We start from the raw sequence: 27,257 nt of genomic DNA, 5'->3' as shown, positions 1-27,257 counted from the left end.
TCCACACTTAAATCACGTCCCGTTTCATTCTTATCAATTGAAACGGTTGGCTTTTATCGCTATCCATCATTTCACTCGACGATTGCCTTTTCACGAGTTCTGACATTCATTATTTACGACATCGATAGTTCAAAGTACATTATATCCATATTTATCTATAGTCAACGAAATATTTTTGCTGTGGGTACAAAAAGTCTTGGAATATATTCGAATCAACGAGTATCGTTCTGTGGAACCGGAGTGAAACGGTTAAATAAGGAGCTTCTTCTCCCCGGTGATATTTTTACCAAAACAAAATGCAGATCAGCGGCGATCGTCCTTTCAAAGGTGATCACCGATGAGTCGAGAAGATCCCCGTCAAACTCACGGTTAAAATTTTACCTAACAAGACGACAAATCGGCTGAGATCATCGTCTCTGATTGTCATTAATTCGAGTCGTGATTTCACGATGCTTAAAGGGATTCAGCGCCGACTATTTCAAAGGGGGTGGCTTGCAGTCGGGGCTGGAATGGGCCTAATTCGCCGGATTATAGACCCACTTGACCCAATGGCTGCTGGTCATGGGCGACGCGCAACCGCCAATCTCCGAGGCGAGGCGCCGGTCTCGTTTACGGGAATAGATTACGCCACGCGATCCTACCGGAAGAAGCTCCCACATCGTCAGCGCGATCCTCGCTCAAATTACTTCGTAATTATACGGAGTGACCCGCTCGGGATCCCGAATTTTTTCGACGCGAATTCAGTTTCACGTCTTTGTCGGGTCGCGCATTAGCCACATCAAGCATTACGGGTCCATGGGGTGTACAGTCAGGTTGGCAAAGTGTTGAGACAAAGAAGTGACGAAACAGAGTTTTAAATAGTCTCACCAAAGCTGAATTGTAGAAGTTCTCGTGATGGAGGAAATAACGTCGAAGCACTGAAATTCAAATATAAATACCTCGTTGTTTTAACTCCAGCGTAGGAATCTCGTTATTCTAGAATTTTTTCACCGAAAAATTCATATTGCTTTCTCTGATTTTAACAAACAGTTGCTGATTTTATTCTTAAAATGAATTCTTCGCAGATCACCTAAGTCAAATTATCCCTAATGATAACGTCTTTCTTGTCGAATCGCAAGTTTAACATATGTAAATTACTACGATTGTAGGAATCGAATTTGTTTTTTGCTTTTTTTTTTTGTGGCCAACCGACGAAGTTGAGAAAGACTCTGTCTCAGACAATTTGTAAAAGAATTCATTTGCAGTCGGAAAGAGGTATTTTTAAATAGAAACAGACTAGCTTTACGTGATTTTTCAGTGAAAAACAGTGGAATAATGTGATTTCTCTGATGTTAGTAACAGGGTGTTTACCATTGAAATTCAGCATTGAAAAATGCCAAATCACAGATCATAGTTTACCGAATGAAATTTAACTTTATCACCTGAATTTGCACTGTTTAACTTCTGTTCAGTTACGTTTTTGATTCGACGAATTTTTCACTTGACACACTTTTCTTTATGAGTCGTTGTTTACAGATCGCCTCAATTATGCAAAATGTTTGCCAAATTCCAGGTTGTCGGGAGTTGAGATTTGAATTTTTGGCAACTCACCTTGCGGATCGTGCATCTGCTTTTCAAGGTCCCTTTTTCCTTGTAATCAAATCATCAAATCTGCAAGTCTGAATCTTCCAGTCGAACTTAAAAGCTCGTTCCTAAAACTGAGTAGCTATAATTCTAGTTCAAGCAAATTTTTATCCACTTCTCCGTTTCAGCCATAAATAATTTTCACCCTTTTTATGAAAGAATTCTTATTCCCTTTATCTTACTGAGTCACTTCGTGTATTTTAGTCAGTTCGGTTACTCGATGCCTCAACTTTACAAATGGTTGTCGCCATTTGCTTCTGCCCTTCAGCTCCGTGACTGTTGACTAGTTTCAAAGGCACTCAATGCGTCCTAGAGCATTTATTTTGTTCATCCAAGTATTTCTAGCGCCTGTCAAACGACATTCTTCCATTAGTAAAGGTATCCCGAAGTCACTGATGAGCCTGACCTACACACTTCCACTTATGGCTTTTAACGGCGTGTGGTCATAAATTATGCGAGAGACGTTGCGTGGTGACAAAGGGGTAAAAATATTACAGTGATCCGTCAGCGTAATAATCTCGCGGGAATTCTCATTCGTCCAGCTGCTTATTCATCCTTTTCTGATCGATCTGCTGTGACACTGAAGATTCGTTGATCCTTAATGACGCCCAATGATCCTTCAGCCGAGTTTTCAAAGTATCGTCCAGTTCCAGTCTGGAGAACGAATTGAATCCGTTGTAACAAAATGGATATAGTTGCGGTTTGCTCGTCAACGTAATTTAATCCGCAGAGTTTGTTGCGGCTATATTTCTCACACTGATTCACCGTAATTTATTACGCTTTTAAAATCGAATGAAATTACGCTCGAGATGTTTTTTGATCTGTTTCTAACGTGAGTCTTCCGCTTCCACGGCCTCGGTGTGTGGATCCGAAACCGCTTCAGGCAGCATCCGCCGCACGTCGTCTTCGATACTTTGTTTCGCATATCCGCAGCCCTTGCAAATTGCCTGCAGCTCATGCAGCTCTGCCTGTTATTCCAAGCCAACCGAAAACACCGAGGACGGATATTGAACCAGATCGATTCAACCGCGTGCGTCGAGGAAATTGGCGCACCCTCGTACCGGAAAATATTTCTTAATCAATTTGCGGCGTAAATAGAGAACAACAATCGCATTGATGCGGAACGACGGCACGTGCAACAATGGAGAGAGAGATACAAGTCGTGAAATTGAAAATTCCTCGAGGCGATGAAAAGTGAGACGCGTCGAACGAGTAAAATATTGATGTCAAAACGTTACGTTCCAACTTGTTGTACAATATCGCCGCCTTATAGGTTGAACTGTCGAGCAATTCCTTGCCAATATTCTACGAGATCGTTTCTTCAGCGACCTTACATCGAGAGAAAATAAATATTCAGTTGAAATGACTATTTTTCAAGTAAAATTTTTTTTAATCCGGTTGGATCAATCCTGCCAAAACTCGTATCATCCCCAATGGGAAATGGTCGCCAACCTGAGTGTGCGGAATGGTCGAATGAACCCTTCACGGAATAGAGAAATGAATTGTTTTTACAATTGAAATTCCTACTGCATTTGAATAGTCAGATACCCGAAATTCCTTCCCTCGGCGTATAGTTCGAGTCGTCGCGACGAGGACTCGGCGGACGGAAAAACCAGACATCCGGGTAACTTGGGTTAAAAATTGAAAGCGAGCTCCGCATATTCATGTGCAGGCTTTTCGGTTTTTTGGATGACTGCCAGATGGATCTGGCCTGAAGCCTCGCATCACGAAAGTCGGCGAATGTCCGGTCCTCGAGACGGGTAAAGGACGTCGGAAAAGAAAGAGAGAAAAAAAAATCGTACGCTGCATCGAAAATGAATGTATATATATACATATTGTAACGTTTTCACAGTCGGCTGAGCACGCGCGGCAAAAGGAAGAGGAAAAAATTCTTCGTGTCATCGGCTCTAATATTTTTTTCTCCACCCTCGTCGCTCGACGAATGAGTCAGGAATAACGATATCGGGGAAAATTGCCCGGCGCCCAATCAGCAATGGCGCAGAGTAATCGAGTACCTTTCGTAGTCAGACGTTAATTGTTGCAGCAGATATTTGCTATCGCTCCGCAACGCAAATTAAGAACTCTTCACCGTATAACAAATCCAGTGCTGGATTTTGATCATGGCTGATGATAGGATAAACGACTTGATTTACTGGTAGTCAAGATTTCTGGGCTCGTCAGCCTAGATGCTTTCGGCGAGGTGGGGTTGAAGTTCCGGAATTGGAAAGTTCAGAAAGCGACTAATTCTGAATTATTTCGTGGTGAAACTTGAAGTGGAGACTGCAACTTTGACAAAATAACAAGGTTTCGAATGGTCGGAAATTCGATGGATCGAAATTCCGAAAATTCAAGTTACGATAGAGTAAAGTTCCGAAAAGTAGAATTCTGATACAGCAAAATTCCGAGAAATAAAGTTTCGATAGAGTGAAATTCCGAAAATTAAAATATACCCACATACCGTAGTTTACTTAACCAGTGGGTGTAAAAAATGAGAAAACTCAAAAATCAGACTGACCAGGATTCCAAAGATAAAAATATCGAAAATCCGAAACAAAGAAAGATCGAAATGTTGAAATTTCACCAATCCAGAAATTCGGAGAATTGAAAATCTTCAATCATTCAGAATTTCGATGTTCAGATTTTTAAATTATCTCATTTTCGCACATTCGGAACTTTGATTGTCGGAATTACGCCTTGTCGGAATTTTTCAAATTCGGAATTTCAGCTCCGACTCTTTTCGGCAAATTACAAATAGCTAATCACTCTGCGCCACAGCGAAAGCCTCGACTGATTTTTTGCTCATACCGAAAAAGCTGCATATAAAACAGAAGACTGCTGCAGAACACATCCGACTGTTTTGCAAGGTGGTCATGTACCTGTTGCTACATGGCTCAGGGGGTTCAGCAGACACTGAGAATTCAAGGCTGAGCGATATCAGAGCTGTGCAAGGAGCAACGCGGAATTCGAAACTGCAAGGAACGCGCGGATGAGAGAGCGGAAATGATTGCCGTGTAATTGCACATTCGCATTACAATATGAGGTTGCGCGTACGGCGAAGAGGAAGCCCGATTTTCGCCGGCGACGTCTAGCGGCTGCAGCGGGTCGAATCATCCAGTTTTCCTTGAAAGTAAACGCATCAACGTAGATATTCCGTATCCGTCTGCAGTCTGTCCCATAAACAAAGTTTCAAATTAAAAGTAAATACGCGCCGACTCCGTACCGATGAAAGGTGGTTGCTAATTTCTTCTTTTCCTCCTTCCGTCTTTCCTCGGATTTTTCCTCCGAGTTTTGCACGGAGTCGAGGTCGAACAGCTTCCTGCGTACATATAAATGTCTGCACACAGCGGTGCTTGATATACGCGGAACTTGAGAGGGGCTCGGTCGGTCTCTTAAGTTTTGATTAAAACTAAACAGTGGGGAAAAATTTTTCCCCTTCAATTCCACAGCGGACAAGACCTGTTCGCAAATTGTGTTGATTCTACGCTCTCGGTAATAACTAAACCGACTCGGGGCATCCACGTACGGTAGAATTTGAAAAATCAGCAAAGTTCCCTTCTGCTATATTTCCTAGACCTGATACACACCGTTATGTAATATAATCTGATTATATACGACCTGTACAGTTACGTTTGCGTTAATAGATTACGCGTAAGAATTTAAGGGACCCACGAAATCTAGGCGAATTTATGCCTGAGAACGAACTTGTTTACCTAAGAAAAAGAAAAAGAAAAAAACAAAAAACGCTGCGATGTATTAGGATTCGAGACGGTAAGCCACCGAGAAGAACTGCCTGCGTTGTGTGCTGTGCAAATATGCACAACGTGCATACGACAAACATACGCGGATCTTGAAACGGAGGAAGCGAAGCAAAAGAGAGCGAACTCTCCCCAGAGTGGATCTAAATAGCGATGAGGGTGTATGTTTGCGCGTTGGATTATCGGAATGAGGTCTACGAACGAAAATCCCTGGAATGTAACTCCGGAAACGGTGAATTTCGAAGACTCTTCCGGTCTGTCTGCGAACGCGTCTATCCTCCAGTAATTTGTTTTTAGAAATTTATAATTGACTCAATTTCAAATTTCCAAGTGAAAAATCTATATCGCTCCCAGGAACGAGTCATGAGCAGAAAATCATTTTCCGAAACACGGATTGGCTTGCAGCGTGTAAGTTTCAGGCTGACGGAAAATTTTCAGTTCGTTAAACTCGCCGTGTGTGGATACAATATAACTTTTGCTTTGTGCGCCTTCATCGGTCTGTAGAACTTGCGGAATTTCTCCTCCCCCACCAATTTGATAAGTGGCTATGCTAATATCCAATATTCCGAATGATTTAACCCCCAGAATCCAGACAGACTGCTGTTTGCAAATTCTATGAACCACGCGCCGTGGTTTAAGACAGAAATTTGCGCACGAGTCGGATGGAACGAGTTTATCTCGACACACAGCTCTTGCCTGTTTCATTTAACACCCGTACTCAAGTTGGCATCGATCTTTCACTTCGCTCGCCATTGTCTAGTCAAGTTACGAATTGTGTCTGGTCGCAGAAGGTTGGAAGTTCGAATTCGGCGGTTGTTACGACACCGAATTTTTGAAATCTATCAAACCTCTCGCTATCCGTTCCAAAAGAGATCAACCAAAGTCTGAAGCCCAACTGTTGACATCTGGTACATAAATTTATCCACTCGAATCACCGAGGATTTCAAGGTGGCACGGATCCTGATTTCGTAGCGATATCTCGACGCAGTCTGTTTCCATTTCCTCACGTTTTTCCTCACATCCTGTTATACCTCGGGTGGTCTGAAATTATATATAAATGATAAAAAGAACTCTCGAGGAGGAAGATTCTTCCGCGTTGAAAAGAAGAGAGCTCGGTTTCTTTTCCGATGCGCGTGTATGTGTACAATGACAGACGCACAAGATCGTCGGTAAACTTTTCCATTGCCAGTAAGAGTAGGCACGTACATATACATATATATACATACATGGATATTCAACGGCAGGTATTCGCTCTTTGTGAAAGGCACGTAGCTAACAACCGTGATCCTTATCATTCTTCCTTCTCTACCTCTCGCCCTGCAGCTCTCGAGCTGGAGTTCCACGCTGCAAAAACAAGGGATCATATAACTGGCTACTGGCTGCCGTTTCACCCCCCCAAACGTACAGTGTAACATGACCTTACCCCGTAAACCGCGGGGTCACGAAGTCGCGAGAGGTCTCGCGCTTTCCCTCTTTTCACCCCTTCGTTGCACTTGTCCTTTCCCCTTTCCACCCTTGTGTCTCTTAGAGTACTCGAGCCTTGTTTTACAGGCCGTAACTCCGTACGTTCCGAGCTCCTCGTTCTGCTGGATACGTGTCTTGGGATCGTGTCTGCTCTCGACGTCGTCAAACAGTATCAACAGCAGGCCGGTCTATCGGTTGGGTAAATTTTTTTTAATTAGGAGTTTAGGAGAGTGATTATTATTAGGGTGTTTCGATCGGAGGCGGTATTTTTATTTCTGTTTAAGTTGGATAGCTACAAGAAAAACTTGTTGTATATGGGAGGAAGAGAACCCTTGCGGAAGGATTTTTCTCAAATCCAATTTAAGAAGGTCGCTCCCAAATTTCCACATCTTCTTAATTAAATAACCCGAAGAAGATGCCGTTTTTTTCAATCGTTATCACTTAGCACTGTAATTATTGATACGGATACAAGTTTCCTGCCGAAGTGTCTATTGAGTCAAATCCCTAGCTTAAACGGTTCTAAAGTTATAAGCCGCGGCTTGAAAGTCAATTTTACATAAAAATAAATCTTCGAATGTCTTTAGTAGATAAAGTATCGACTTTGAAATGGAATATTTGAATGGAAAACTTGTAGGCATTCGATTTTCATAAAAAAATCTGCGCAGCTTAGTCTGTAGCTTCTCGTGTTATTTAAATGGGAAAACTTCGAGTTCCGAGAGCGACCTTGTAAAATTGAATTTAAGAGATATCCTTTATCGAGTATTCTCCTCTTGCTATTCACAACAACTTTTTCAGTTGAGATGGACGAGTAAATATCGCTTCTAAACCGAACATTCTGCAGCTATGAATATTCGGATACGCCGTGCCGACTTATTGTATTTTTGTACCGAATTTCGCGGGTGAATTTTTGGCTTTATTGAAGGATGGACACGGGGCGTTCCTTGGAGTTTAATAAAATAAACATCGGCCACGTTATAGGTGGACACATACAGCTCGAGTACGTCACGAAACCATAACGGAACTCTAAAAAAACCTTTTAGTCTCGCTCTCACGGGCCTTTTAACTCGGGGTAACATAATACTTCTAATATCGAAAGGTACGAAAGACGAGACGAATTTAACCCCCAAGAAAATAATGTCTCCCCACAAAACATGGCTCTGTGTATATTGGCACCCTGCACGGATGATACGTACCCACCGTAACGCGAAATACGCACGCCACGGGGACAGTTCGCTCTTTCATTTTTCGCCATTGGTACCTCGTAACCTGGTATCTCCATAAAATCGCGGATCTCACAACAACCTCTTCGTGCACCTTGCGTACTTTGGAATTTCAGTCTTTGACGCATGCGGAGAGAAAGAGGGGAAGCGGTCGGTTGAATTGCGGAAGAACGGACAGTAGGGAAAATATCGACGAAATGTTCAATGAAAATCTAGCCAAAAAACGGATCCGCCAAAATTCGGTCGGGTTATTCAATTTCGGAGATAAAAATTCAGATTCCTCGGGCTTTGCGAAGAGAAAAATGAATCATCCAAGCTCTTTGTGCACGCTTGCGACTGTTTTTCGGTCAGCGCGAAGAGAAAAGGAAAACTATTCAATTCGAGCGTTTGTCCAAATCGATGAAAAATTTCCACATACTTATGTCAGAGGCGAGGTCAGAGGTGGACGTGCTTCTTTCGGTTTCCAGCCTTCGATTCATTCGCCTGGCTCATGACAAATTTCTTAGCGGATGTTTCTCAGCCGGTTAATTAGAGCCAATTACACCGTCAATTTTTCACGAGAAATATGCTCCCTCCTGATTTATAATAAATTGGTAGCAAGTTAACTCGACGATCCATGGAATACTAGATCAAATGGCTGCTGGAGCAGGGTAAGCCAAGTCAGGTTGCGGCGAATCGACTTACGACTGGGTTAAGTTTGGTTAGCACTGGGCGTTGTGCAAATTGCTCCTTAGACCAGAGCTGAGATGAGACAAAATCCTTCTGACGGTGAGTTGAGATGTTTGTCCAGCCAATCCACCGCTCTAATTGGACGGGACCTCTAATTAATATTCATCGTCCACTAGTGCAGCTGGGACGTAAAATATCTCGTTAAAATTTCGACTTTTATCGCGTAATGAGAACAGATTACGACTTCATTGTCTTAGAAAATAGAACGGAATGATTTATGACGGGTTTGAATCGTTGATTGTACTCTGTAAAAATTTTGGCAATTTTTTGGCTGGATACGGCAAGAAAGTGTTGCCAAATTAAAATATGCTTCATGCATTATAAATAACGAATTAGAATTCAAATTAGGACCAATTAAAAAATCCACTTACAACTTTCGACCGAAGAAGTGGAATATATTTCTCATAAATCAGGACGAACTGATTATACGGTTATTTTTTTTTTAATTCAATTAGCGTTGCGATTTTTAATTCAGTTGATTGAAATTTGTAAACGATCGTTCCTATCTCAACTTGAGAGTCGTAAGGTGTACATCGCTTTTTGAACGAAGATTCATTTGTTAGGCTGAATTTTTAACTGTCGACAACATCAACGCGATGTTGATTGATTGAACGCTCTCGGAGTGAAAATTTCAACGTTCTTGAAGCAGTTCGCTTTCCCTTTGGGAGTGAAATGTAATGTATAATGTGGAAACGAAAAGTAATCCACAATATCAAAAAACATATAAATAAACAAAAAAATTAAATTATTCAATCCCGTTACGCAGCGGAGAAGCAAAAAAAATCGATTACTAAGAAATACTTCCTGATCATAAGTGATTTTTTCGTTACAATTTTTTGAAAACTACTCCGTTAGGGACGAATAATTCTTATTGCTTATTTTCATTTCTATCTTTCACATTTCATTACAGGGTTTCAATGTTAGGAATTCGCAGTAACGAAAATGAATAAAAGAATATTCGCAAAGACATGCAATATTTTCAATAGAGAACAAGCTATGCCTAGGCATAATCTACTGCTAAACTGATCATTGTAGCAGCGGACTAACGCTTGTTGAATGCACTGTTTTTGGCCATCTTCGTAACGTCTGCGGCCATCTATTGATCCATTTGTGGCCATATCAACTGCATGCGAATGAGATCATGGCGACAAATTGTATGAACAGTCGAATCAGCTTTGATCATTGTCAGAATTGCATTTAAAACATTTGATTATCAAAGTAATATTATCTGCAGAGTAAGCTTCTGTGATGAATTCAGTAACTGGATAGATTTATAGCACTTGGAAGAAGTAAAACAATATGCAACGACGGCCAAAAATGGTACAGTGGCAACAAATGGTGATTCTGCTCTCTAAACGTGAATCAGTTCTAAATATACCACTGGAGTAAAACAATATGCAATCGAAATCAGTGAAACATTATTGAAAAGATACCGAATCCTCAGTGCATATGAATTGGTTTGTTCCAGTGGTATACCAATCACTTGGAATCAGTGAATTTTCACTCATTCAAATTTAAAGAGTAGCCGAACTATATTCACCTGACATTAACGATTCTGCTAGTTCATCGTAATGTCGAGGTTGAATAACTTTTCTATATTGTATGTATGGACGCAAGCACGTCATACATTCAATCGGCCGGAGGTCATTTCCTGTCGCTAGACATTGTCACGCAGGTTGGATATATTGGGATCAGTGTCGGATTAGAAATCATTCTAACCGTGTAAGGCCTAATCTAAAAAACATTTGAACAGAAACACTGAGCATTATGCAATATATTGAATTTATTACTAATCAGCAAATTCGGTTTTACATAAGTTTCTTGTGTCGGGGGTCGTTGCTTGGCTAGTGTCAATGAATCCAACATATCAACGACTTTTAATCCCAATCCATGCGAAATATTGCGAAATTCTTTGTTAGTTTTTGCGGTGCGTTCGTCAACCTAGTGATCATCTTGTACGTTCTCGAACAAGGCGGAACGCCGTGTTACCAAAATATTTTCCATACGAGCCAAAGAGCGAAGGAATATAAGGCGAGACGAACCATCGAATGGACGATGTAAAAGCTGTAATAAATGCGGAATGAAAATCATATTTCAGGGTATATTTTTGCTTCCGTCGAAATGATCTGCAATCAACGATGATTCGTTGACCGCGATTAATATATCATCAAGGCGGTGACTCGGCACTAATTTTTACTTACTAAATGTATCGTCGTTTCGCTTTGTCTTCATTTCCAGGAGGTTCGTTTACTAGATACTTTTTGAAACCGCCAGCCATACGTATAAAATATTTCTCCCAGTCGACTTCTTGCATACTGAAAGGGAATTCCTTCTTGTCCGTAGGCCCAATTCGTTGCCAAAGGCTCCGAACTCGATGATTTTCGAAGTCCCATTCCTTCGTGGTAAAATATCCTATGGTGATCCACGCATTCCCTAATATAGTCGCAAGCTTTTGCATCCTGAAATAATGAACGAGCCTTCAGGCCACGAGTGCGGCTCGAACTAAATAAATCGAAACTACATGCAATTACGTTTACTAGGCAAAGACGATACTGGTATCGTTGTTTCAAGCTTACCGCGGCTGTTTTCCTAACAATCTTGCCACGCCGTCAATTATGAACGCCGGCAAAGTATGCAGAAAAAATTGTAATAGACTCAAAACAAATCTTGACGTTGTTACGAAGAAGAAAGGATAGTAGACCAATCGAAGTGATGGGTTTTCATTACTATAACGCTGGAAATCCCTTACACACTGGCCGCAAGTGATGGGTTTCTCACTTCCGCTGACATAATTGTATACAGGAATATTCTCATGGTGCCTGAAAGCAAACGAGTCAAATGTACGTCACCGGATATTTACTAATGCGAAAATTACATAATAACTTTTGAAGCATGCGATACCTCTATCTGTTTAATTTTCCATTTCTGTTAGTTTGTGAAGAATGTGTGTTCCATAATGCAAATGCATTTATATTTGGATTTTGTATGTATAAAAGGCGGTACGAATTGGCATTCGAAGACGTTACCTTTTTTTAGTGACGGCTGTTTCCCAAGCGGAAGAAATTAAAGCGTTGCAGACATAATCCACTGGAACTAGGTCGATTCTCGCATCAGAATCATAGAAACCGATGTGATTTAAGCCGAGACCAGATGCACATATAATCGCTGGAAACCCAGCAATGCCAGAAATCCAACCCGGCATTGGCTCCTCGTATGAATTAATTACTAGGAAAAATTATTGTCCTCTTTTAACAAGCAATGATTGTAACAACAACAATTGGAAAAGAAAAATATAACCTTCGTTTGATCTCAGTTACAACCCATTCTTGGATTTATGCAAGAGTCGAGTGGAATTTCGGATGCAATGTTCACTTTAGTCATGGTAAGAATAATCATAGAATAAGAATATCACCGATCGATGGTCTGAAAACTGCGAACGGCAATTCTCCAGCGAATTCGGCGACGACACCTTCGCCGATCGCCTTGGTGAAGGTGTAAGTGTTCGGCCATCCTTTCAAGACTCTGCAATTCAACACTTTGATCACCATCGTTAGTCACGCACTCCCACGACAAGCCCGCTTGAAAAACCTACGATTTCGTAACGGATTCGACGTCGCCTTCCGACATCTCGGTGTTCTTCAAGCTTTCGCAGAGGTCGTTCGCCTCCCTGTAGCTCAATGGCGGAACGTACAACTTTTCGTCGATGCTACTGAGAACGCAGTTGCTGAAAGCAGTTGACAGGTGGACTCCGACCTGGAACAGAACAGGGTTAAGGTGATCGCGAGCTGAAACGTTCGGCAGCTGGAAGTGACGGAGACGCCGTGAATCGCGAGGCGAAGTTATAATTCACAGCTGGTGCATCGGCCCCGCAACAAGACGCTGGAAAAATCCTCTCACCGCCAGGTTCTTGCACGCTTTGGCAATGTCCAGCACGTATTTAACGCCGTTGACGTTCAAGGGAATCGCTTTGTCCAGTCTTTCGGTAAAACGCACCGTGGCAGCTGCGTGGAAGATGACGGATACCTGAAAAGAGTTCGGCGCTTTTTAGGGGGCGACAAGTGGATACGAAGAGTCAACGTGCACCCTGCGAACCTCGTCGACGATGCGCTCGCGATCCTCTGCCGATAATCCCAGTCCTTCGGAGGCTACGTCGCCGGCAACTGGAACCAACTTCTTCGAAAAGTCCGGAGAGCTGGTCCGCAAAACGTCGAACACCTGCAGCGAAATACATGCGCGATTTATCGCCAGCTCAGACATTGCAAGAAATTCGGCAAATCTCACCGGTTCGAGGAGCAGAGAATCCATTCGCTCTTGTGTAGTTTTTCCTTTCTTTTCGCGGACCAGAAGGTAGACGGTTCCGATTTCTTCACAGCTTCGGAGTAACTTTTCCACCAGTGCCTTACCCAAGAAACCGGTTCCACCTGGCAATTTTTAGTAAATGTAAGTCTCTTTGTCAATTGAACGTGGGCCACAATTCAAAAAAACAATCTCATTGGTATAATTCAAACAAATGTTTGTCCCTTGAGAAGGACATTATTGTTTTTATTTTGTTATTTGAACGGCACCAACCGGTGATGAAGATGTTTCGACCTGCGTAAAACTGTCGTATTTCTGACATGTTTCTTCTACTGCGGTACCGGAGTGACTCTTAGCGTCGTCGCTAACTTCGCGTTACTTATGGATGAGATACCACGTGCGCGAATGTAAATTTGTTAACTCCTTTACACACATTTTGTGCAATATGCAAACGAATGCGAATTAAAATATGTCAACGTCTTAGCTTCCTGGGTAGAGTCATTGTTTCACAATAGGACTGGAAAATAAAAGTAATTTCCGCTTGAAAACTTTAACTATTGTCTACAACGTCACCGGTGTGGGAACAAGGTGAATCGTGAGACGACACTTATGCAGGTCAGGCAGAAATTTTGTGATAGATGAAGATCATTTTTGAACTCCAACTCAAGAATACGCTCATTAAATTGAAAGATACCATATCAGTCAATTATTCTAATTCTTGTATAAGATTGATCTCTGCGAAGGGATCATAAAACTAGATCACTTGACAATTGCTTGGGAATTCCAGTACAGTGTAAATAATTATTTCTTGTTTTTGCCTATATTGAGATTAGTCTGGGAGGTCAAAAACAAATGTAAATAAGGGGATGGGTTAGAATTTCAGTCGTTGGTCAAATAAAAAAAAGAATGAAATAAATGGACAGATTTAGAAAAAATATGACGAGAATGATATTAAATACGACATTGACTATCAATTGAATAAATGAAATATAAATGAAATATAAATAACATATAAAAACTCTTTAAATCCTGTCCATCGTCAAAATAATAAAAATTAGATATTTATTCAAAAATTGTCGATGATGATAGCGAAAAAAGTTGATAAGTCCTAAATAAATTAAAAATCACTCATCCCTTTGCTTTATACTTGGTAGCAGCTCCGTCGTGTGATTGTCCAGGTGATTTTGAGAGTCTTTCGATAAAATTTGGAATCCACGGTCTTTTTAAGTTTTCTTCGCGGCGATTCCGTAATGCGAAAAAGTTAATAAAAATTGATGATTCCTTGGATCTCGTGACTTCGTTTTGTTTTTTATTCTTGATTGACACGTTGGGATGCGTACGGATATTTACTGGCGATATCGATGTGTTAATTTAATTCGAATTTGTGTTAATAACGATTAAATAATGACTACGGGGAATTATAAAACGGTTGGTTGGTCGTCTGCTCGTAAACTCTTTCAAATTCTGAGCCGTTTCTCCCGCCTGACGCCTCAATCGAGATGGCTGTGATTAGCAAGATTTTGCGGGCATTTTTGAACTCATAATATCGTTCAATAATCTCTCCCAATATTTGCAGCACAAGAAAGAAAATTTTAAATTCAAAAAAAATTATGCATTGATTAGATGTTCGGTGACTTTGGTAGCCCCAAAAAGTGATCTGCAGATACGTTGGTGCCAAACATGAGAGTTTTGGATGATGTCGGAAGCCTGGTTAGACCTGAAATAAGACTGAGGCTGGCTATTATCATTTCGAACCCCATCGGATTTCGTACAGAACGAGAACAGAGCTTTTTTATTCCGAGTTTTCATTGCATGGTTCGAGAAGTTGTTTAGTTCAATGATTATAGTCGGACTCTCCTCGGTATTTCGAACCAATTTCGGTGAAATTATACGGAAGTGGTGTATATTTAGGTGGGATTAGAATAAACAGACGATCCGAGAAAGTGACTTGGGAATATTTAATCTCGCATGTATTCAGACTTGGAGCAAAATCTTGTTGATATCGGAACGCATTTTGCGCTGCTTGCAACGCTGATCGGGTGCTCAGGCTTAGTCTGTGAGAGTAATGTCCTAAATACGCGCATCGAGTCGGCGCTATTTTCTCTGTATGAACAGTCAAATGGATGTGACGTGTGGTAATTTGGTTACGATAATTGAAACATGCGAGTTGTGTTTATTCTCCGTTACATAAATTACACAATGATACTAAGTACGATGGCTTGTTCGTCGATCAAACGAGAACGGGGCCGAACTTCAGAATCGTATCACAGGAACATTGATTGAATCCCATGAAAGGACTTCCAGATCAACCACAAAATAAAGATGCCAGACGTGATACGCACGGCCAAATGGATGGCGTAAAGACTGAAACAGGTGAAGGGATTGAGTATATTGTGCAACGCGTGTAAGTCTTTGGTAAAGTGCACCACAGGCTAGACTTTCACTCACTAAACCTGTCGCCGTCTCGCTCTCTCTTCGTTTCCATCGGAATCACCTACGATGAACTTGCGTATGCCTTTGCTCATATTTATGACATATTCATCCCAAACGACAGTTTGCATACTGAATGGAAATATACTCTTGTCTTCGGACCCAAGTTGCTCCCAGAGCGCTTGAATCTTCTGATTGTCGAAATCCCACTGTTGCGTGGTGAAATACTCCAATGCGTTAAACGCCTCATAAATTTGACCCACGAGCTTGTACATTCTGAAATTGTGTAATACTCACGTTTAATCTCGTTGCTGGATTTTGTCTATTTCGTACGTCTAACTTGTGCATGTTGACTAACTTGTCTACGTACAACCTATAAAGGACTAAATTTATTTTGTACTTACCGCGGCTGTTGTCCCTTCAATCGCAGAACAACGTCAATCATCACTGCTGGGAGCAAATTAAGAAAAAAGTGTAGGGTTGTGTACAGAAATCTTGATTTTGTGGCGTATCCGCTGGGGTAGTAAACAGCTTGCTCGAATGGATGAGTTTTTGCGACGGCTCTGACTTTATTATCAAAGTCTTTCCAAGTTATAGGATTTTCATTTCCAGAAACGTAATTGTACACCGGAACGTCCTCGCGGCTTCTGAAATACACACGTAAGGTCTCTAACCATTGGCTCGCACAATGTTACTCTGTATTTACTTCTTGACGTGTAAATTCGAAAGCTAATGCCAAGTCAGTTCGCGGTCTCGTTGTGAAATGGTCAGGTTTGAAAAATTCCTTCATCTTTTCTCAATATTCCGCAATAAGCTAAATTACAACCAATTTTATTCATGCCTTAAGCGAGACGAAAAATTGCCGTATTTAGAATTGCCGTATTTGATCGGAAAATAAAAATAAGAAAATGAATTATTGTCGGAATTGCGAAAGAATTACCAAGACAAAATAATACATTAGAAAAACAGAAAAAGTAGAAAATGACGAAAACCAACTTTAATAAATTGCTTTTCCCTGCTAAACGTTACCTTTTTTCCGTCATTGCGATCTTCCAGGCTGAAGCGATAAGTGCGTTGCAAACATAATCGACCGGGACAACCTCAAGCCTGGTACTGGTATCGATCAAAACGGCGTGTATGATACCCAGGCCACAGACACATATCATGCCCGAAATTCCTATGGGACTCGAAACCCATCCTGGGATGGGGGTTTTGTAGGCCCCTGTCACTGTGGAACAATTTATGAAGATGTTCGTAGGAATAACCGTAGAATTTCAGAAATTCAAGATTCTGACAACTCGTGACGAGCATCCCTTTCGAATTGTGTAACTGTTGCAATGCGAAGCCATGAGCTCTGCACTCCGTGATCATAACAGAGTTATTCGAGACCATTTTAACAATCACGGAGGAAGTATTCTAGTGTCAACGAGTCAGATTTTTTTGTACCACGCCTATCAACCCACGTCATAAGCAAACGTAGAGTCGTATAAAAAATTGAATTAATGCGTCATTTGATTCTCATACGGTGTCCACACAGTACGTCATGCTGCCACAAGATTGCAGCGAAATCGTTTCACAAGATTGGTGATATTACAGTTACCTTGCAGCAATGTTGCGACATAGTTGTTACGTTCTCTCCTGAAAGGAGGTTCTGACAGGATGGCAGCAATATTACGGAGTATCATTGGAATAACATGTTTAAAATCGGTTTTGGAATGACTGAATTGCTGGATTGTGCGATTGTTATGATGTTTGGGAGTAGGAGTCTCAGATTTCGAGACGAAATTACTGTCTGTCACATGCGTAAATTACCAATTGACGGTCTGAAGATAGCGAAAGGTAGGTCAGTGGCGTAGTTAGCGACGACTTCCTCGGCGATAGCTTTGGTGAAACAATACGTGTTCGGCCATTCTCCCGTGATTCTGCAAAATCGATTTGGTTAAAAATTGCTCACTTTTTACAAAGATATCCGATGGGTTATGAGTAAAGTCAGTCACTTCAACTGCTGCTAATATCGCGAGTGTATGTATGGTAGCTTTTTTTTCTAAAACCTCGAGTTTATGCTTGGTTACGAATACTATTGTGCAAAGAAGCATGCAAAGCCTTTAGAGACGAACTCCGTCAGGTTTCCCGGCCCCTCGATTCTCTTGAACTTTTCCACTAGCATGTTGATCTCTTCGTGGCTCATGGGTGGAGGGTATAGCTCTTCGTTGATGGACTTCCGGACGCAGTGGCTGAACGCGGTGGACACGTGAATCCCAGCCTGAAATGTGATAATGTTAATTTCGTCGAACGAGAAACAGCGAAGATGCCCTCACCTTCAAGTTCTTGCAGGCCCTTGCAATGTCTATCACGTGTTTCACGCTGTTCACGTTAATTGCGACAGCCTTCTCCAGGGGCTCTGTGAAACGCACGGTGGCAGCTAGGTGAAAGATCACCGAAACCTGGAAGAATTTCGTCTCGACTTGAACCCCTAACGCGAAGAAAGGAAAGACGCGCTATCTATTTGCAGTATTCGTACCTCCTCGACAAGGCGTGCGTAGTCCGTTTCCGAAAGTCCGAGTTTGTTCTGGGCGGTATCACCTTCGACTCCGACGATCTTCTTTGAAAATTCCGGATAGTCGTTCCGTAACACATCGAATACCTGGAACGAAACTTGCGTAAATGTTGACTGTTGACGACGGATCATCAGCGTCAGAATGAATTTTCGACATTCTTGTCTCTTTCCGCGTTCCTCATCACTCTCTTAAGAAAGACGAGATGTAAATTATGATAATATTGAGAACTGTTCAATAGTAGTAACTCACCGTATCACCGAGAAACGCTTCGAAGCGTTCCTGAACACCGTTGCCCTTTTTCGGCCGCATTAGGATGTAGATGGTCCCGATGTCTCTACAGCTTTGGAGCAGTTTTTCCGTCAAGATTTTGCCCAAAAACCCGGTACCCCCTGAAATTGAAGAACGTGTACCGGTAATGCCTCGCTGTTTGCCAAAAACGGTTCGCTGTAGCTTCTCTAGAATTCTCAACTTAATATCGTGTCTATTTCTACACATCGTTTTTCAAAATTCACACGTAAGGTGTTCTCTGATAGAAATTGATGTTGAGAAAATTGAGAGCTACCTCAAGCGGTAGATACTGACCGGTAATAAAAACGTTTTGCCCAGCATAGAATTGCTGTATTTGCGACATTTTTAATCTGCGATAAGCACCCGACGAGAGATGGCTGAAAACTAACGAGTCGCAAATCGTCAAACACTGTGTACTTCAATCCTGCTCCGTGCGTCGTGTGACCTGAACGACTTATAAATAGAGAAATGTATAATGCATATTAGTGCAATGTCATTAACGTGTCATGAATATTTTTGTGAATCATGATACGAACATTGTGGTGATTTATTTCGCAATTTATTTACATCGTCATGAATTGAAATAAGATATTTTCAAAACCGAACATGACAATTGAATTCGGCGAGACAGGAAGTGGTTAGCTGTTTGTAAGAGAGTTGATATCCCAGAGTGAGAAAAATCGTTTCTTGCGATTTTTCATGGAAAAAGGTAGTTATATTCATTATTTGGTCGACAGTCGATTTTTATGAACCATTTTCTTAGCATCATTGCACAACTCATCCTAATTATGGATCGGATTTCAGAATGAGAAAAATATCTCATCAACGATAGTAATTGGTATTTAGTAATTCTTCAACGGTTCCAAAGTCGAAGGCCTTGATCGTATCATAATCTAGTTATACATGTTTTTGATCTCCCATATCAATCATAATAGGCAAAAACAAAAATAAAACAAACAAGTATTTACAGAATGCATTTCCGATCAGATATTAGTCGAATGACGGGGTAACCACTCTGTGCATTTGTTAAACTATACGACCCCGCGTATGGATTGAATTCGTATTTAGTTTAAATCAACTGAGCATTCTCAGAGTAGGGATTCTCAAAAACAGGACGATGGCGATTGAATTCAGTGACGTAAGAAGTGACCTAAGTCAGTCACTTAGCAACCATATTGAAAAACCTAGATAAAATTGTTCCGTTTGAGACGATGGGCAGGGTTACATAAATTGTAATATATTTTACACCCCGAGTTTGATCTGCATTCATCCAACTATTGCGATTACTGCGCACAGTCGAGACTCGCTTACGGTTATTAGAAAGATGTTAATCGTGAAACGTAGCACACGTGGTCTAGCTACATTGCATTTCTCAGAATGGAAAATGAAAGTGAACGGAACCGATGAGAAGCTTTTTTCAGGTGTAACGAACTTTTTATAATTAGATCAGGTTCTGTAAAATGAGTAATGATGGTGTCAATATTATACTTAGATAAATGGTTAAATGGAGTAATTTTATTTGAAATCTTGAACGGGAGATTGGATTAACAATAATTGAATGTAATTCTATAATGTATCTTTTTAAGGCGTCAAATATTGAAAATAAATGTTAATCCGGTTAGCTATGAGTCGTCAGTTTCATTATACATCGTTCAAATTTGTAATTGGTGTAAATTAATGCAATTAATTTTCGCAACAGGGGTCGAAGAGATAGCAAACAATGTGTAATTAAAACTCCGTGCCGATGATCACTCCTTAATTGTGAGTCGTCACTGACTACAATTTGTGTTATTTGCTAGACGGATACCTAATGACTGACCCCCAGCGCAACCTCACGCGTGACCAACACCGTACGTGCATGTGCGACTACATGTATCCAGATTCTTACACAGGCGATTAGTACCGAACGATATTGAAGACATTTTTTAGTGCACAAAACTACTATATTCTTAACTTAATATTGAACAAATCTGCCTCGAAACTGGAAATTCCTACAACTCAGAGTTGTTTTCATCAACATTAAAATTCTCCAGATGTTAAACATTGCACTATTTTTAATCGGTGGGCTGCTTATGCGACAGCGAATCTGTTCCACGCAAAATACCCATGCTAACGTATCGCGAATGCAATTTTTCTCGTAATAACGTCAGTGGTCAAACGAATGAAGCCAGCGTACTAAAAAATAAGTGACTATGCGTGTGTTGCTGTCTTTTAGAATCAAAATACATTCTCAGGATTCCATTGATTTATTTTTACGAGAAATATGACCTTACATTTCCCGCAAATTAGTTTTTCACTTTTTCTCTCTTCCTTCTCCATTTTGTACTACATCCGTCTGTATTATTATGAACTTTCAGTAAGATTATAGTTTTTATAGCACGCAGCGGGCATACTTCTTTGTCGTTTTTTCGTGTCGCATTAATTACAATCAAACGAAAATCTCTCAGTTACAACAATCAAGTAATCATTATCCCATCTTTACAAAATGATTTCACTGTGTATTGTGTGGATCAGATTTTGCAATCGCAACAAAATCGATGGGATTGCACTTCAGAATCAACAAAACTTTTTACTTGTGCGAAAATAATGTTGGTTGGATGTACGATAGCCTTGAAAATTTCTTGCCAGGACTGAATCTTGGTAATTACGACCAAATTTTTTTCCGACTGCAACAACGTGCATACTGAACGTAACACACGCATTTCTTGTAGCGTTTTTAGAGAAAAGTATAGCATACATAAAATAAATAACTGGATTTTATACTTAGAGAATATTCTGTTGAGTGACTCAAACAAACCCGCAACGTATGGGATGGAATACCATTGTATTACAATAGGTTATTGTTAGAAATGTGCAATATTGGTGCAATTTTGTCAATCGAAGACAAGATATTGAACATCTGAGTACTATTTACACCTCTGTGATACACCCATCGTAACTATTTATTACCGACTGAGCTTGCTCTCGATTTTACCTTCTTAACATTTTTTTCTGATTTCTATTTAACCCGTTGACTCTGTGCTTGCTCTGATAATGACTGATATCGGTCTCCCCCCACTACACACTGGACGTTCCACACGTTCAAAAGTGCTCCAGACTCAAAACCTAAAACGGTCGTTGTGTGTTTTTATTCAATTAACAACCAGGATGAATGCTTGGGAGTTTCGTATCGCTGTCGTAGTGTTTTTTAAAAAATGAACTTTTGTGTTTTTTCTCGGTTATTCTAACACGCATTCACTACATACTAGTTGGTCTCTTTTCTTCGTTATTTGAAAGTGTCAGTTCATCATCAGGTAATTCCTCTCATTTATACTAGCACAAACATCCCTGCTTATTACCCAAACCTTTCACATTTAATTTTGTCATAAGTTAGTTGTACATTATTTTATAATTTCTGTTCGTGACAGATGTTCTAAATGAATTGTTCTGAGGAGGTCCCTCATCCGGGCTGAAACGTTAACACAAAAAAAGTGTTTTGATGTTCACGACCTTCATATCCAAGAATAATATTATTCGATAAATAATATTATCGAGAACGAATGTCTTCTTGAATTAATATTAATTCAGGTAATTGTTCATGATAAGTAAGTTTCAAGTCCACTCCTGGGTACGGGTGCCTTTCTTACGTTACCCCCGTCAGGATATAACAATATATTCTGTTGTGTGTACCGTGTCTGTGTACTATTGTACGTATTTCCAGTAGTTATGCAATATCATGCAATATTAAATTTGCTGCATTGAACAGAGATTCTCGGTTGACCTAATGAGAACTGTATAAGTACTCTTTTTATAGAAATCAGCAGCTGTAAAGAAATCATCCACGATGGTTGTCACTTTACACGCATGTAAGAAGCTGGGAAGAGGAGGAGGGAATCCGAAAATATTATTACAGTAGTTATCTGTTTGGTGTATTTCTCGAAGATTCGAACAGACGTCCGCGGGACTTGCAGTCATTTGCTTCCATCGGTCTATTAAGCCGTTCGATCGCAGTGCTCAGCCAAAGTCTGCACTAAGAATGTTTCGGTTCCTAATTTCAAGCAAAGTTTTCCACCCAACGCGATTTATCGATTTAATCATGACGAAACGATACTTGAATGTTCCAGGCATAGGAAATAAACGCTGAACAGTCGTCATCTGCAATCCAAATTTCTGCCGTATCGGAAACTAGGTCTTCGCCACATGGAGTTGCAAATGATTGGCATGCATAGTGACTTATTACAGCCTTGAGACATATTAATTTCAATGCAGTCGGCCTTTCATTGGCTGTTGCTACGTGGCCGAGGGGTCCCTTTGACCATTGCGAAATACGGGTAAGCATACCAGCCACGACGATTAATAAGCCAGTTGTTATCCGACCGTGTCATCCACTCGTTGCATAATGTCGCTGATCCAAGAATTCTATGCTGGAGAAAGTATCTTGATAACCGGTGAGTAGTCCTTTCTGCAACTTCTGAATTCATCGGATTATTAGTTGAGAATTATATTTTCAATTGTATTTAAGTAATTCAATCACAGGCAGTGCATAGATCTGCAGATAGAACCATTTTTTAGCCAAACCTGTTGATCGTCGTAAGGATGAAGGTGCGCCGTTGGTTTAATTTGACATCACAAGGCACTGTTCTCTTCGTAAAAAATGCTATTTCTACTTGAGTATGGGAATTTACGATGCAATTTGAATGCAGAAAATATTCTCTATTACCTTGGATTTAGGAAAAATTTTACGTGATGGTCGTTATTTCATACACAACTTGTCGAAGTCGGCTCCGACTGGTGGTGGTGGGTACGATCAAATGGCGCACCGTTTATACAGATAAGAAAGCTCAGTAGAAGGAAAGAAAACTATTAGACTTTAAAGAAAAGGCTGGTCATACAAACAAGAGTAAATTGTCGAATTAAATTTGAAAATGGATATTCGTACGTGGGAATAGCCGTATGGATGAGCAAATGAACGAATGATCTTTAAAACAATAAGTAATATTTGCAATGTTATTTGTACAAATTTATATACGTACTCATATTTATATAGTTATACTTAGTTATATATTATATTTATATAGATACTCGTTTAGTTAATCAAAAAGAAATCTAAATACAGTCGACTTTAAAGGAAACAAACTCTTCAAAATTGTAGTAAAAGACAAAAGAAAAACAGAGTAATCGTACATCTAGAAATTACGTGCCAAATCAATTTTTATTTATAGTTAGATACTGGTGTCTATAAAAAACAAGTCTCTCTTTCCGTTTAACTTACTATTTTTTATAACAGAGTGACGAACCCGTTACAGTGAGCTTGTTCAACCTTACAACAACCAACTGGTTTTGCTGTAAAACGAACGAACGTGATATTTGCATCTTACGATGATTATGACGTCTTGTTTTTACTTTCAGGCGGAACTGGCTTTATAGGTAAGATACTAACGGCAAAGTTGCTTAGAAGCTGTCGAAACATCGGGACCATCTACGTCCTCGTTCGTCCGAAGAAGGGTAAAACCTCGCAAGAACGAATCGAAGCTCTATTCGAAAACTCGGTAAGGTATTTCAGGAAGAAGTTTTGCACATTCCGCGGAGTACCGATACTAGCTGGACAGTTTGATCTTTACTTTTGCAGGTGTTCGACGTCTTGAGGGCCGAGTGTCCGCAGTTTGCGAACAACGTGGTTGGACTGGCCGGTGACGTCGAGAGTTCTGAGCTCGGTTTATCGGCCGCAGATCGTCAACGCGTGATCAACGAGGTTACTGAGTATTCTGCAGATTTGTTGTTGAAAAACTTCAACTGATCATTCACCGTGAATTTTCCAACGGACTCGTTTCAGGTTTCGATTATATTTCACGCTGCTGCCTCCGTGAGATTCGACGAGGAATTCAACAAGGCCGTTTCCGTGAACGTCAATGGTGTAAAGCACATCATCGACATCGCCAAGTCTTGCAAAAACTTCAAGGTAAGTCAATTATCGCTCCTTTGGTACTGCGATTCATATCGTCAGTGTTTTAGGTCGGTGTTTGCATCTCCACTGCCTTCAGCAACTGCGTTAGGGAAAGAATCGACGAGCTGATCTACGCGTCCCCAATTAGCTGGGAGGATGTCAATCAACTGACCGAAATTGCCGAACGTAGCAACTGGACGGAGAGCGTGAGACAGAAATTCGCAACAGCGTAGGTTTCGGTTTTGTCTCTCTCTCTCTCTCTCTCTCTCTTTTCAACAAAAAGAAACACTCAGGTTCGTATTTTGTTCGCAGGATCGTGGGAGAGTGGCCGAACACGTACACATTCACGAAGGCTATCGCAGAGGGTACCGTGGCTGAATATGCAAAAGACATGCCGTTCGCTATTTTCAGGCCATCCATCGGTAACTTGAATGCAGAATAAAACTGTTCATTAGTGTGTTCTGCGACACTTTGCTAGTCATTGACTTTTAACAGAAAGACGATAAATGATGCGAGGGTGTGAAAAAAATCAGTCCACTTGACATTTCTTATCGTTATTCATCGAATGTCAACGTCTCGATAATTTTCATGTTGTTTACTCATCTCTGCCGGTCGAATGAATGCTCCCGTTACTTCCAGTGGTGGCAACTAATAAAGAACCTGTTCCCGGTTGGGTCGACAATATGATTGGTATCCATGGAATTTTGGCTGGAATGGGCATAGGCGTCATTCGCACCATGCAAGTGGACGGTGACGCCGTAGTTGACCTTGTCCCAGCTGACATGGTCTGCAATGCTCTTCTTGCCTGCGCGTGGGAAACTGCAACCACTGACAAAAGGTCGTATGTTTGAGATGATGAGGGGTCAGCAAATCGAAACGCAATTTCGCGGGCCTGATTACTTGACTTACTTGCACGATTGAAATGATCTGACAATTACTTTGTGACCAACAGCATGCGTACAATGATCAGATCTGTTCGCCCGAATTTCAGACACTTCGAGGATGTTCCCGTCTATAACTACGTGTCTAGACCTGAAAATTCGATTACATGGAAGAGGTTCTACAATTTGTGCACCGATTATTCATACACCAAACCGTCGTGTTCGGCTATTTATTATAACAGTGTTACTCTTGTGAAATCGAAGCTGGTTTTCGTGATTTTGGATTTCTTTCTGCACCTGATTCCAGCCTTGCTCATAGACGCTTTGTGCAGACTGATTGGAAAACAGCCAACGTAATATTGAGCTTAAATTTTGACCTTCGTCCGTCTGTATTAAAAGATTACAACCGTTAACGTGGTAATAGAACTTAAAGCAAAAATTGATATTTCAGTTTCCACCGACTTTACAAGAAAATTAGCAAAATGTTTGGTGTCGTAACGTTCTTTTGTACCCGAGAGTGGGACTTCAGAAATCATCGAGTGCAAAACCTTTGGGCACGACTCGACCAAAAAGACAAGGAACTTTTTCCATTCAGTACGAAGGTCCTTGACTGGAAAGAATACATGAAGATACTGGTTGCCGGCATTCAGAAGTTCCTCCTGAAGGACAAGGATGAAGATTTGGGAAAAGCGAGACAGCGACACTTCATGTTAGTATAAACTGCCGGCTATTCTTGATATCAATGCCTTCACAGATTCAGGTGACAGAAGAATTTCTCAGATGTGTTGAGTTGTAAATAATATTGACAAGCATTATTTGATGATTCATAAAACTTACAAGTAAACTACTCAAACGATACTGTTTGAGTAGAAAACCGTGTAAAATGTATGCAAGCTTCACGTTCGATATATTTTAGCCTCTATGTCATTCACATTGCGGTACGTCTGATCTTCGTCACTTTTGTAATTTGGATTACTTGGAAGGTGACTTGCGGAAGGACGTTTCCCGCCAGGGTGGATGGTACTCGGTATGAATAAGGTTTATTCTTCAATCTGGGCCGGCAAAAAAATCAAGTCGTAAAATAAGACCAGCGCTGTTCGTGCTTCACACGTCTTTGTTATTCCAAGATTTGATTCCGACTCCCGTAACGTACTGCACTTATTCTGTGACTCTATTATGTCTGAAATCAATATTCAATGCGTGTATAATATATAACACTATCTGATTATTATGTTTAAGAATATCGAATCATGATATGTTGAATGATTAAAAAAATTACACCTACGTGTCTTTGCCACGATTCGTTCTTATTCACCTGTGCAAATAAACCTACGCATAATCCGTGCATTTGTAATTTCATGCGAACTACTGGAAAACAAAAGTAATGAAAAAAAACGTGAGCTATCCAAGGTAATTTGACTAAGTCCAACGATGTATTATTCGAAATGTCGTACCCATCTAAATCTTGCGGAGTTAAGAGATTAAATTTTTTACTAAATCCTTAATACGGGTGAAAAATTTAATTTTTTCTTCTAAGGCTGACCGTGCTAATCACACCGTAAGAATTTGTGCCCGCAACACGGTCCTAATATTTCTATAAAAGCCAACTGCGTTTACTGGAATCACCGTCACCCGGTTGAAATTTTTCCGCAATAAATTATTACTAACGTAAGACTTACTCTAATTGTAAGAGGAAAAAATGATTGTACATAAATATTAGCTACGAAGTTAGAATTTCTGAGGATCATCGACGATTAATGGAGAATAACACTTGCCTGCCAATATTTGGAATAATTCATCGTCGCGATGCAGTTATTTAGCGAGGTTCTTTCGACGAAGAATGAAAAAACGACAGGACTTACCGATGAAATTGTTGTTACAGGCTGTGATGAGGGTGTGGGAATTCTAATAGCACAAGACAAGGGTGGGCACGTTCCCTGCAGGTGGAGCGGAGCTTTCGGGTTCCGAAAGCGGAGAATTGTTTACACCGAGAGGTCGAAAGCGAAATTTTTCCATTTCCCGAGGATCGCTGCTTACGCCAGGCCTGTCGGCGGCCGGTTCATTGGTGTAAAAACAAAGAAAGTGAAAAA

At 40.7% G+C, this 27,257-nt stretch overlaps 3 protein-coding genes across 7 annotated transcripts; 1 reads left to right on the top strand and 2 right to left on the bottom strand.

Annotated features, from left to right (window-relative positions):
• Positions 1 to 1,483: 1,483 nt before the first annotated feature.
• LOC107217116 (fatty acyl-CoA reductase 1) lies at positions 1,484 to 18,789 on the bottom strand. Of its 3 annotated transcripts, none has more exons than XM_046734465.1 (10): positions 18,658 to 18,743; positions 18,325 to 18,464; positions 18,039 to 18,161; positions 17,836 to 17,961; positions 17,635 to 17,780; positions 17,330 to 17,439; positions 16,547 to 16,745; positions 15,922 to 16,164; positions 15,532 to 15,793; positions 1,484 to 1,493 (listed from the first exon to the last, which is right to left on the bottom strand). In XM_046734465.1, the coding sequence occupies exons 1-9, from the start codon at positions 18,704 to 18,706 to the stop codon at positions 15,535 to 15,537; spliced, it is 1,395 nt and encodes a 464-aa protein (XP_046590421.1). In that variant the 5' UTR covers positions 18,707 to 18,743; the 3' UTR covers positions 1,484 to 1,493; positions 15,532 to 15,534. The 3 variants fall into 3 exon arrangements, with proteins under 3 accessions (XP_046590421.1, XP_015509976.2, XP_046590420.1); XM_015654490.2 differs by lacking the exon at positions 1,484 to 1,493 and adding an exon at positions 15,241 to 15,451 and having other exon boundaries at positions 15,536 to 15,793; positions 18,658 to 18,789; XM_046734464.1 differs by lacking the exon at positions 1,484 to 1,493 and adding an exon at positions 15,241 to 15,451 and having other exon boundaries at positions 15,536 to 15,793; positions 15,922 to 16,161.
• On the bottom strand, positions 10,557 to 13,477 carry LOC124293492 (fatty acyl-CoA reductase wat-like). 2 transcript variants are annotated; one of them, XM_046734461.1, is made up of 10 exons: positions 13,361 to 13,477; positions 13,073 to 13,212; positions 12,884 to 13,006; positions 12,689 to 12,814; positions 12,384 to 12,544; positions 12,204 to 12,313; positions 11,818 to 12,016; positions 11,368 to 11,610; positions 10,993 to 11,268; positions 10,557 to 10,855 (listed from the first exon to the last, which is right to left on the bottom strand). In XM_046734461.1, the coding sequence occupies exons 1-10, from the start codon at positions 13,407 to 13,409 to the stop codon at positions 10,777 to 10,779; spliced, it is 1,506 nt and encodes a 501-aa protein (XP_046590417.1). In that variant the 5' UTR covers positions 13,410 to 13,477; the 3' UTR covers positions 10,557 to 10,776. The 2 variants fall into 2 exon arrangements, with proteins under 2 accessions (XP_046590417.1, XP_046590418.1); XM_046734462.1 differs by having other exon boundaries at positions 10,993 to 11,250; positions 13,361 to 13,424.
• Positions 18,790 to 22,674: 3,885 nt separating the features above from the next.
• LOC107226168 (fatty acyl-CoA reductase wat) lies at positions 22,675 to 26,471 on the top strand. Of its 2 annotated transcripts, none has more exons than XM_046734624.1 (10): positions 22,675 to 22,790; positions 23,752 to 23,891; positions 23,972 to 24,094; positions 24,176 to 24,301; positions 24,355 to 24,515; positions 24,599 to 24,708; positions 24,926 to 25,124; positions 25,239 to 25,520; positions 25,619 to 25,876; positions 26,084 to 26,471. In XM_046734624.1, exons 1-10 carry the CDS (start codon positions 22,742 to 22,744, stop codon positions 26,202 to 26,204), a joined length of 1,569 nt encoding a protein of 522 aa, XP_046590580.1. In that variant the 5' UTR covers positions 22,675 to 22,741; the 3' UTR covers positions 26,205 to 26,471. The 2 variants fall into 2 exon arrangements, with proteins under 2 accessions (XP_046590580.1, XP_015522364.2); XM_015666878.2 differs by having other exon boundaries at positions 25,278 to 25,520; positions 26,084 to 26,470.
• Positions 26,472 to 27,257: the final 786 nt, after the last annotated feature.

Source organism: Neodiprion lecontei, chromosome 3 (genome assembly GCF_021901455.1).
Source record: "Neodiprion lecontei isolate iyNeoLeco1 chromosome 3, iyNeoLeco1.1, whole genome shotgun sequence".
Taxonomy (NCBI): domain Eukaryota; kingdom Metazoa; phylum Arthropoda; class Insecta; order Hymenoptera; family Diprionidae; genus Neodiprion; species Neodiprion lecontei.
The sequence above is the reverse complement of the archived record's forward strand: the minus strand, read 5'-3'. Positions and strand labels throughout refer to the sequence as shown.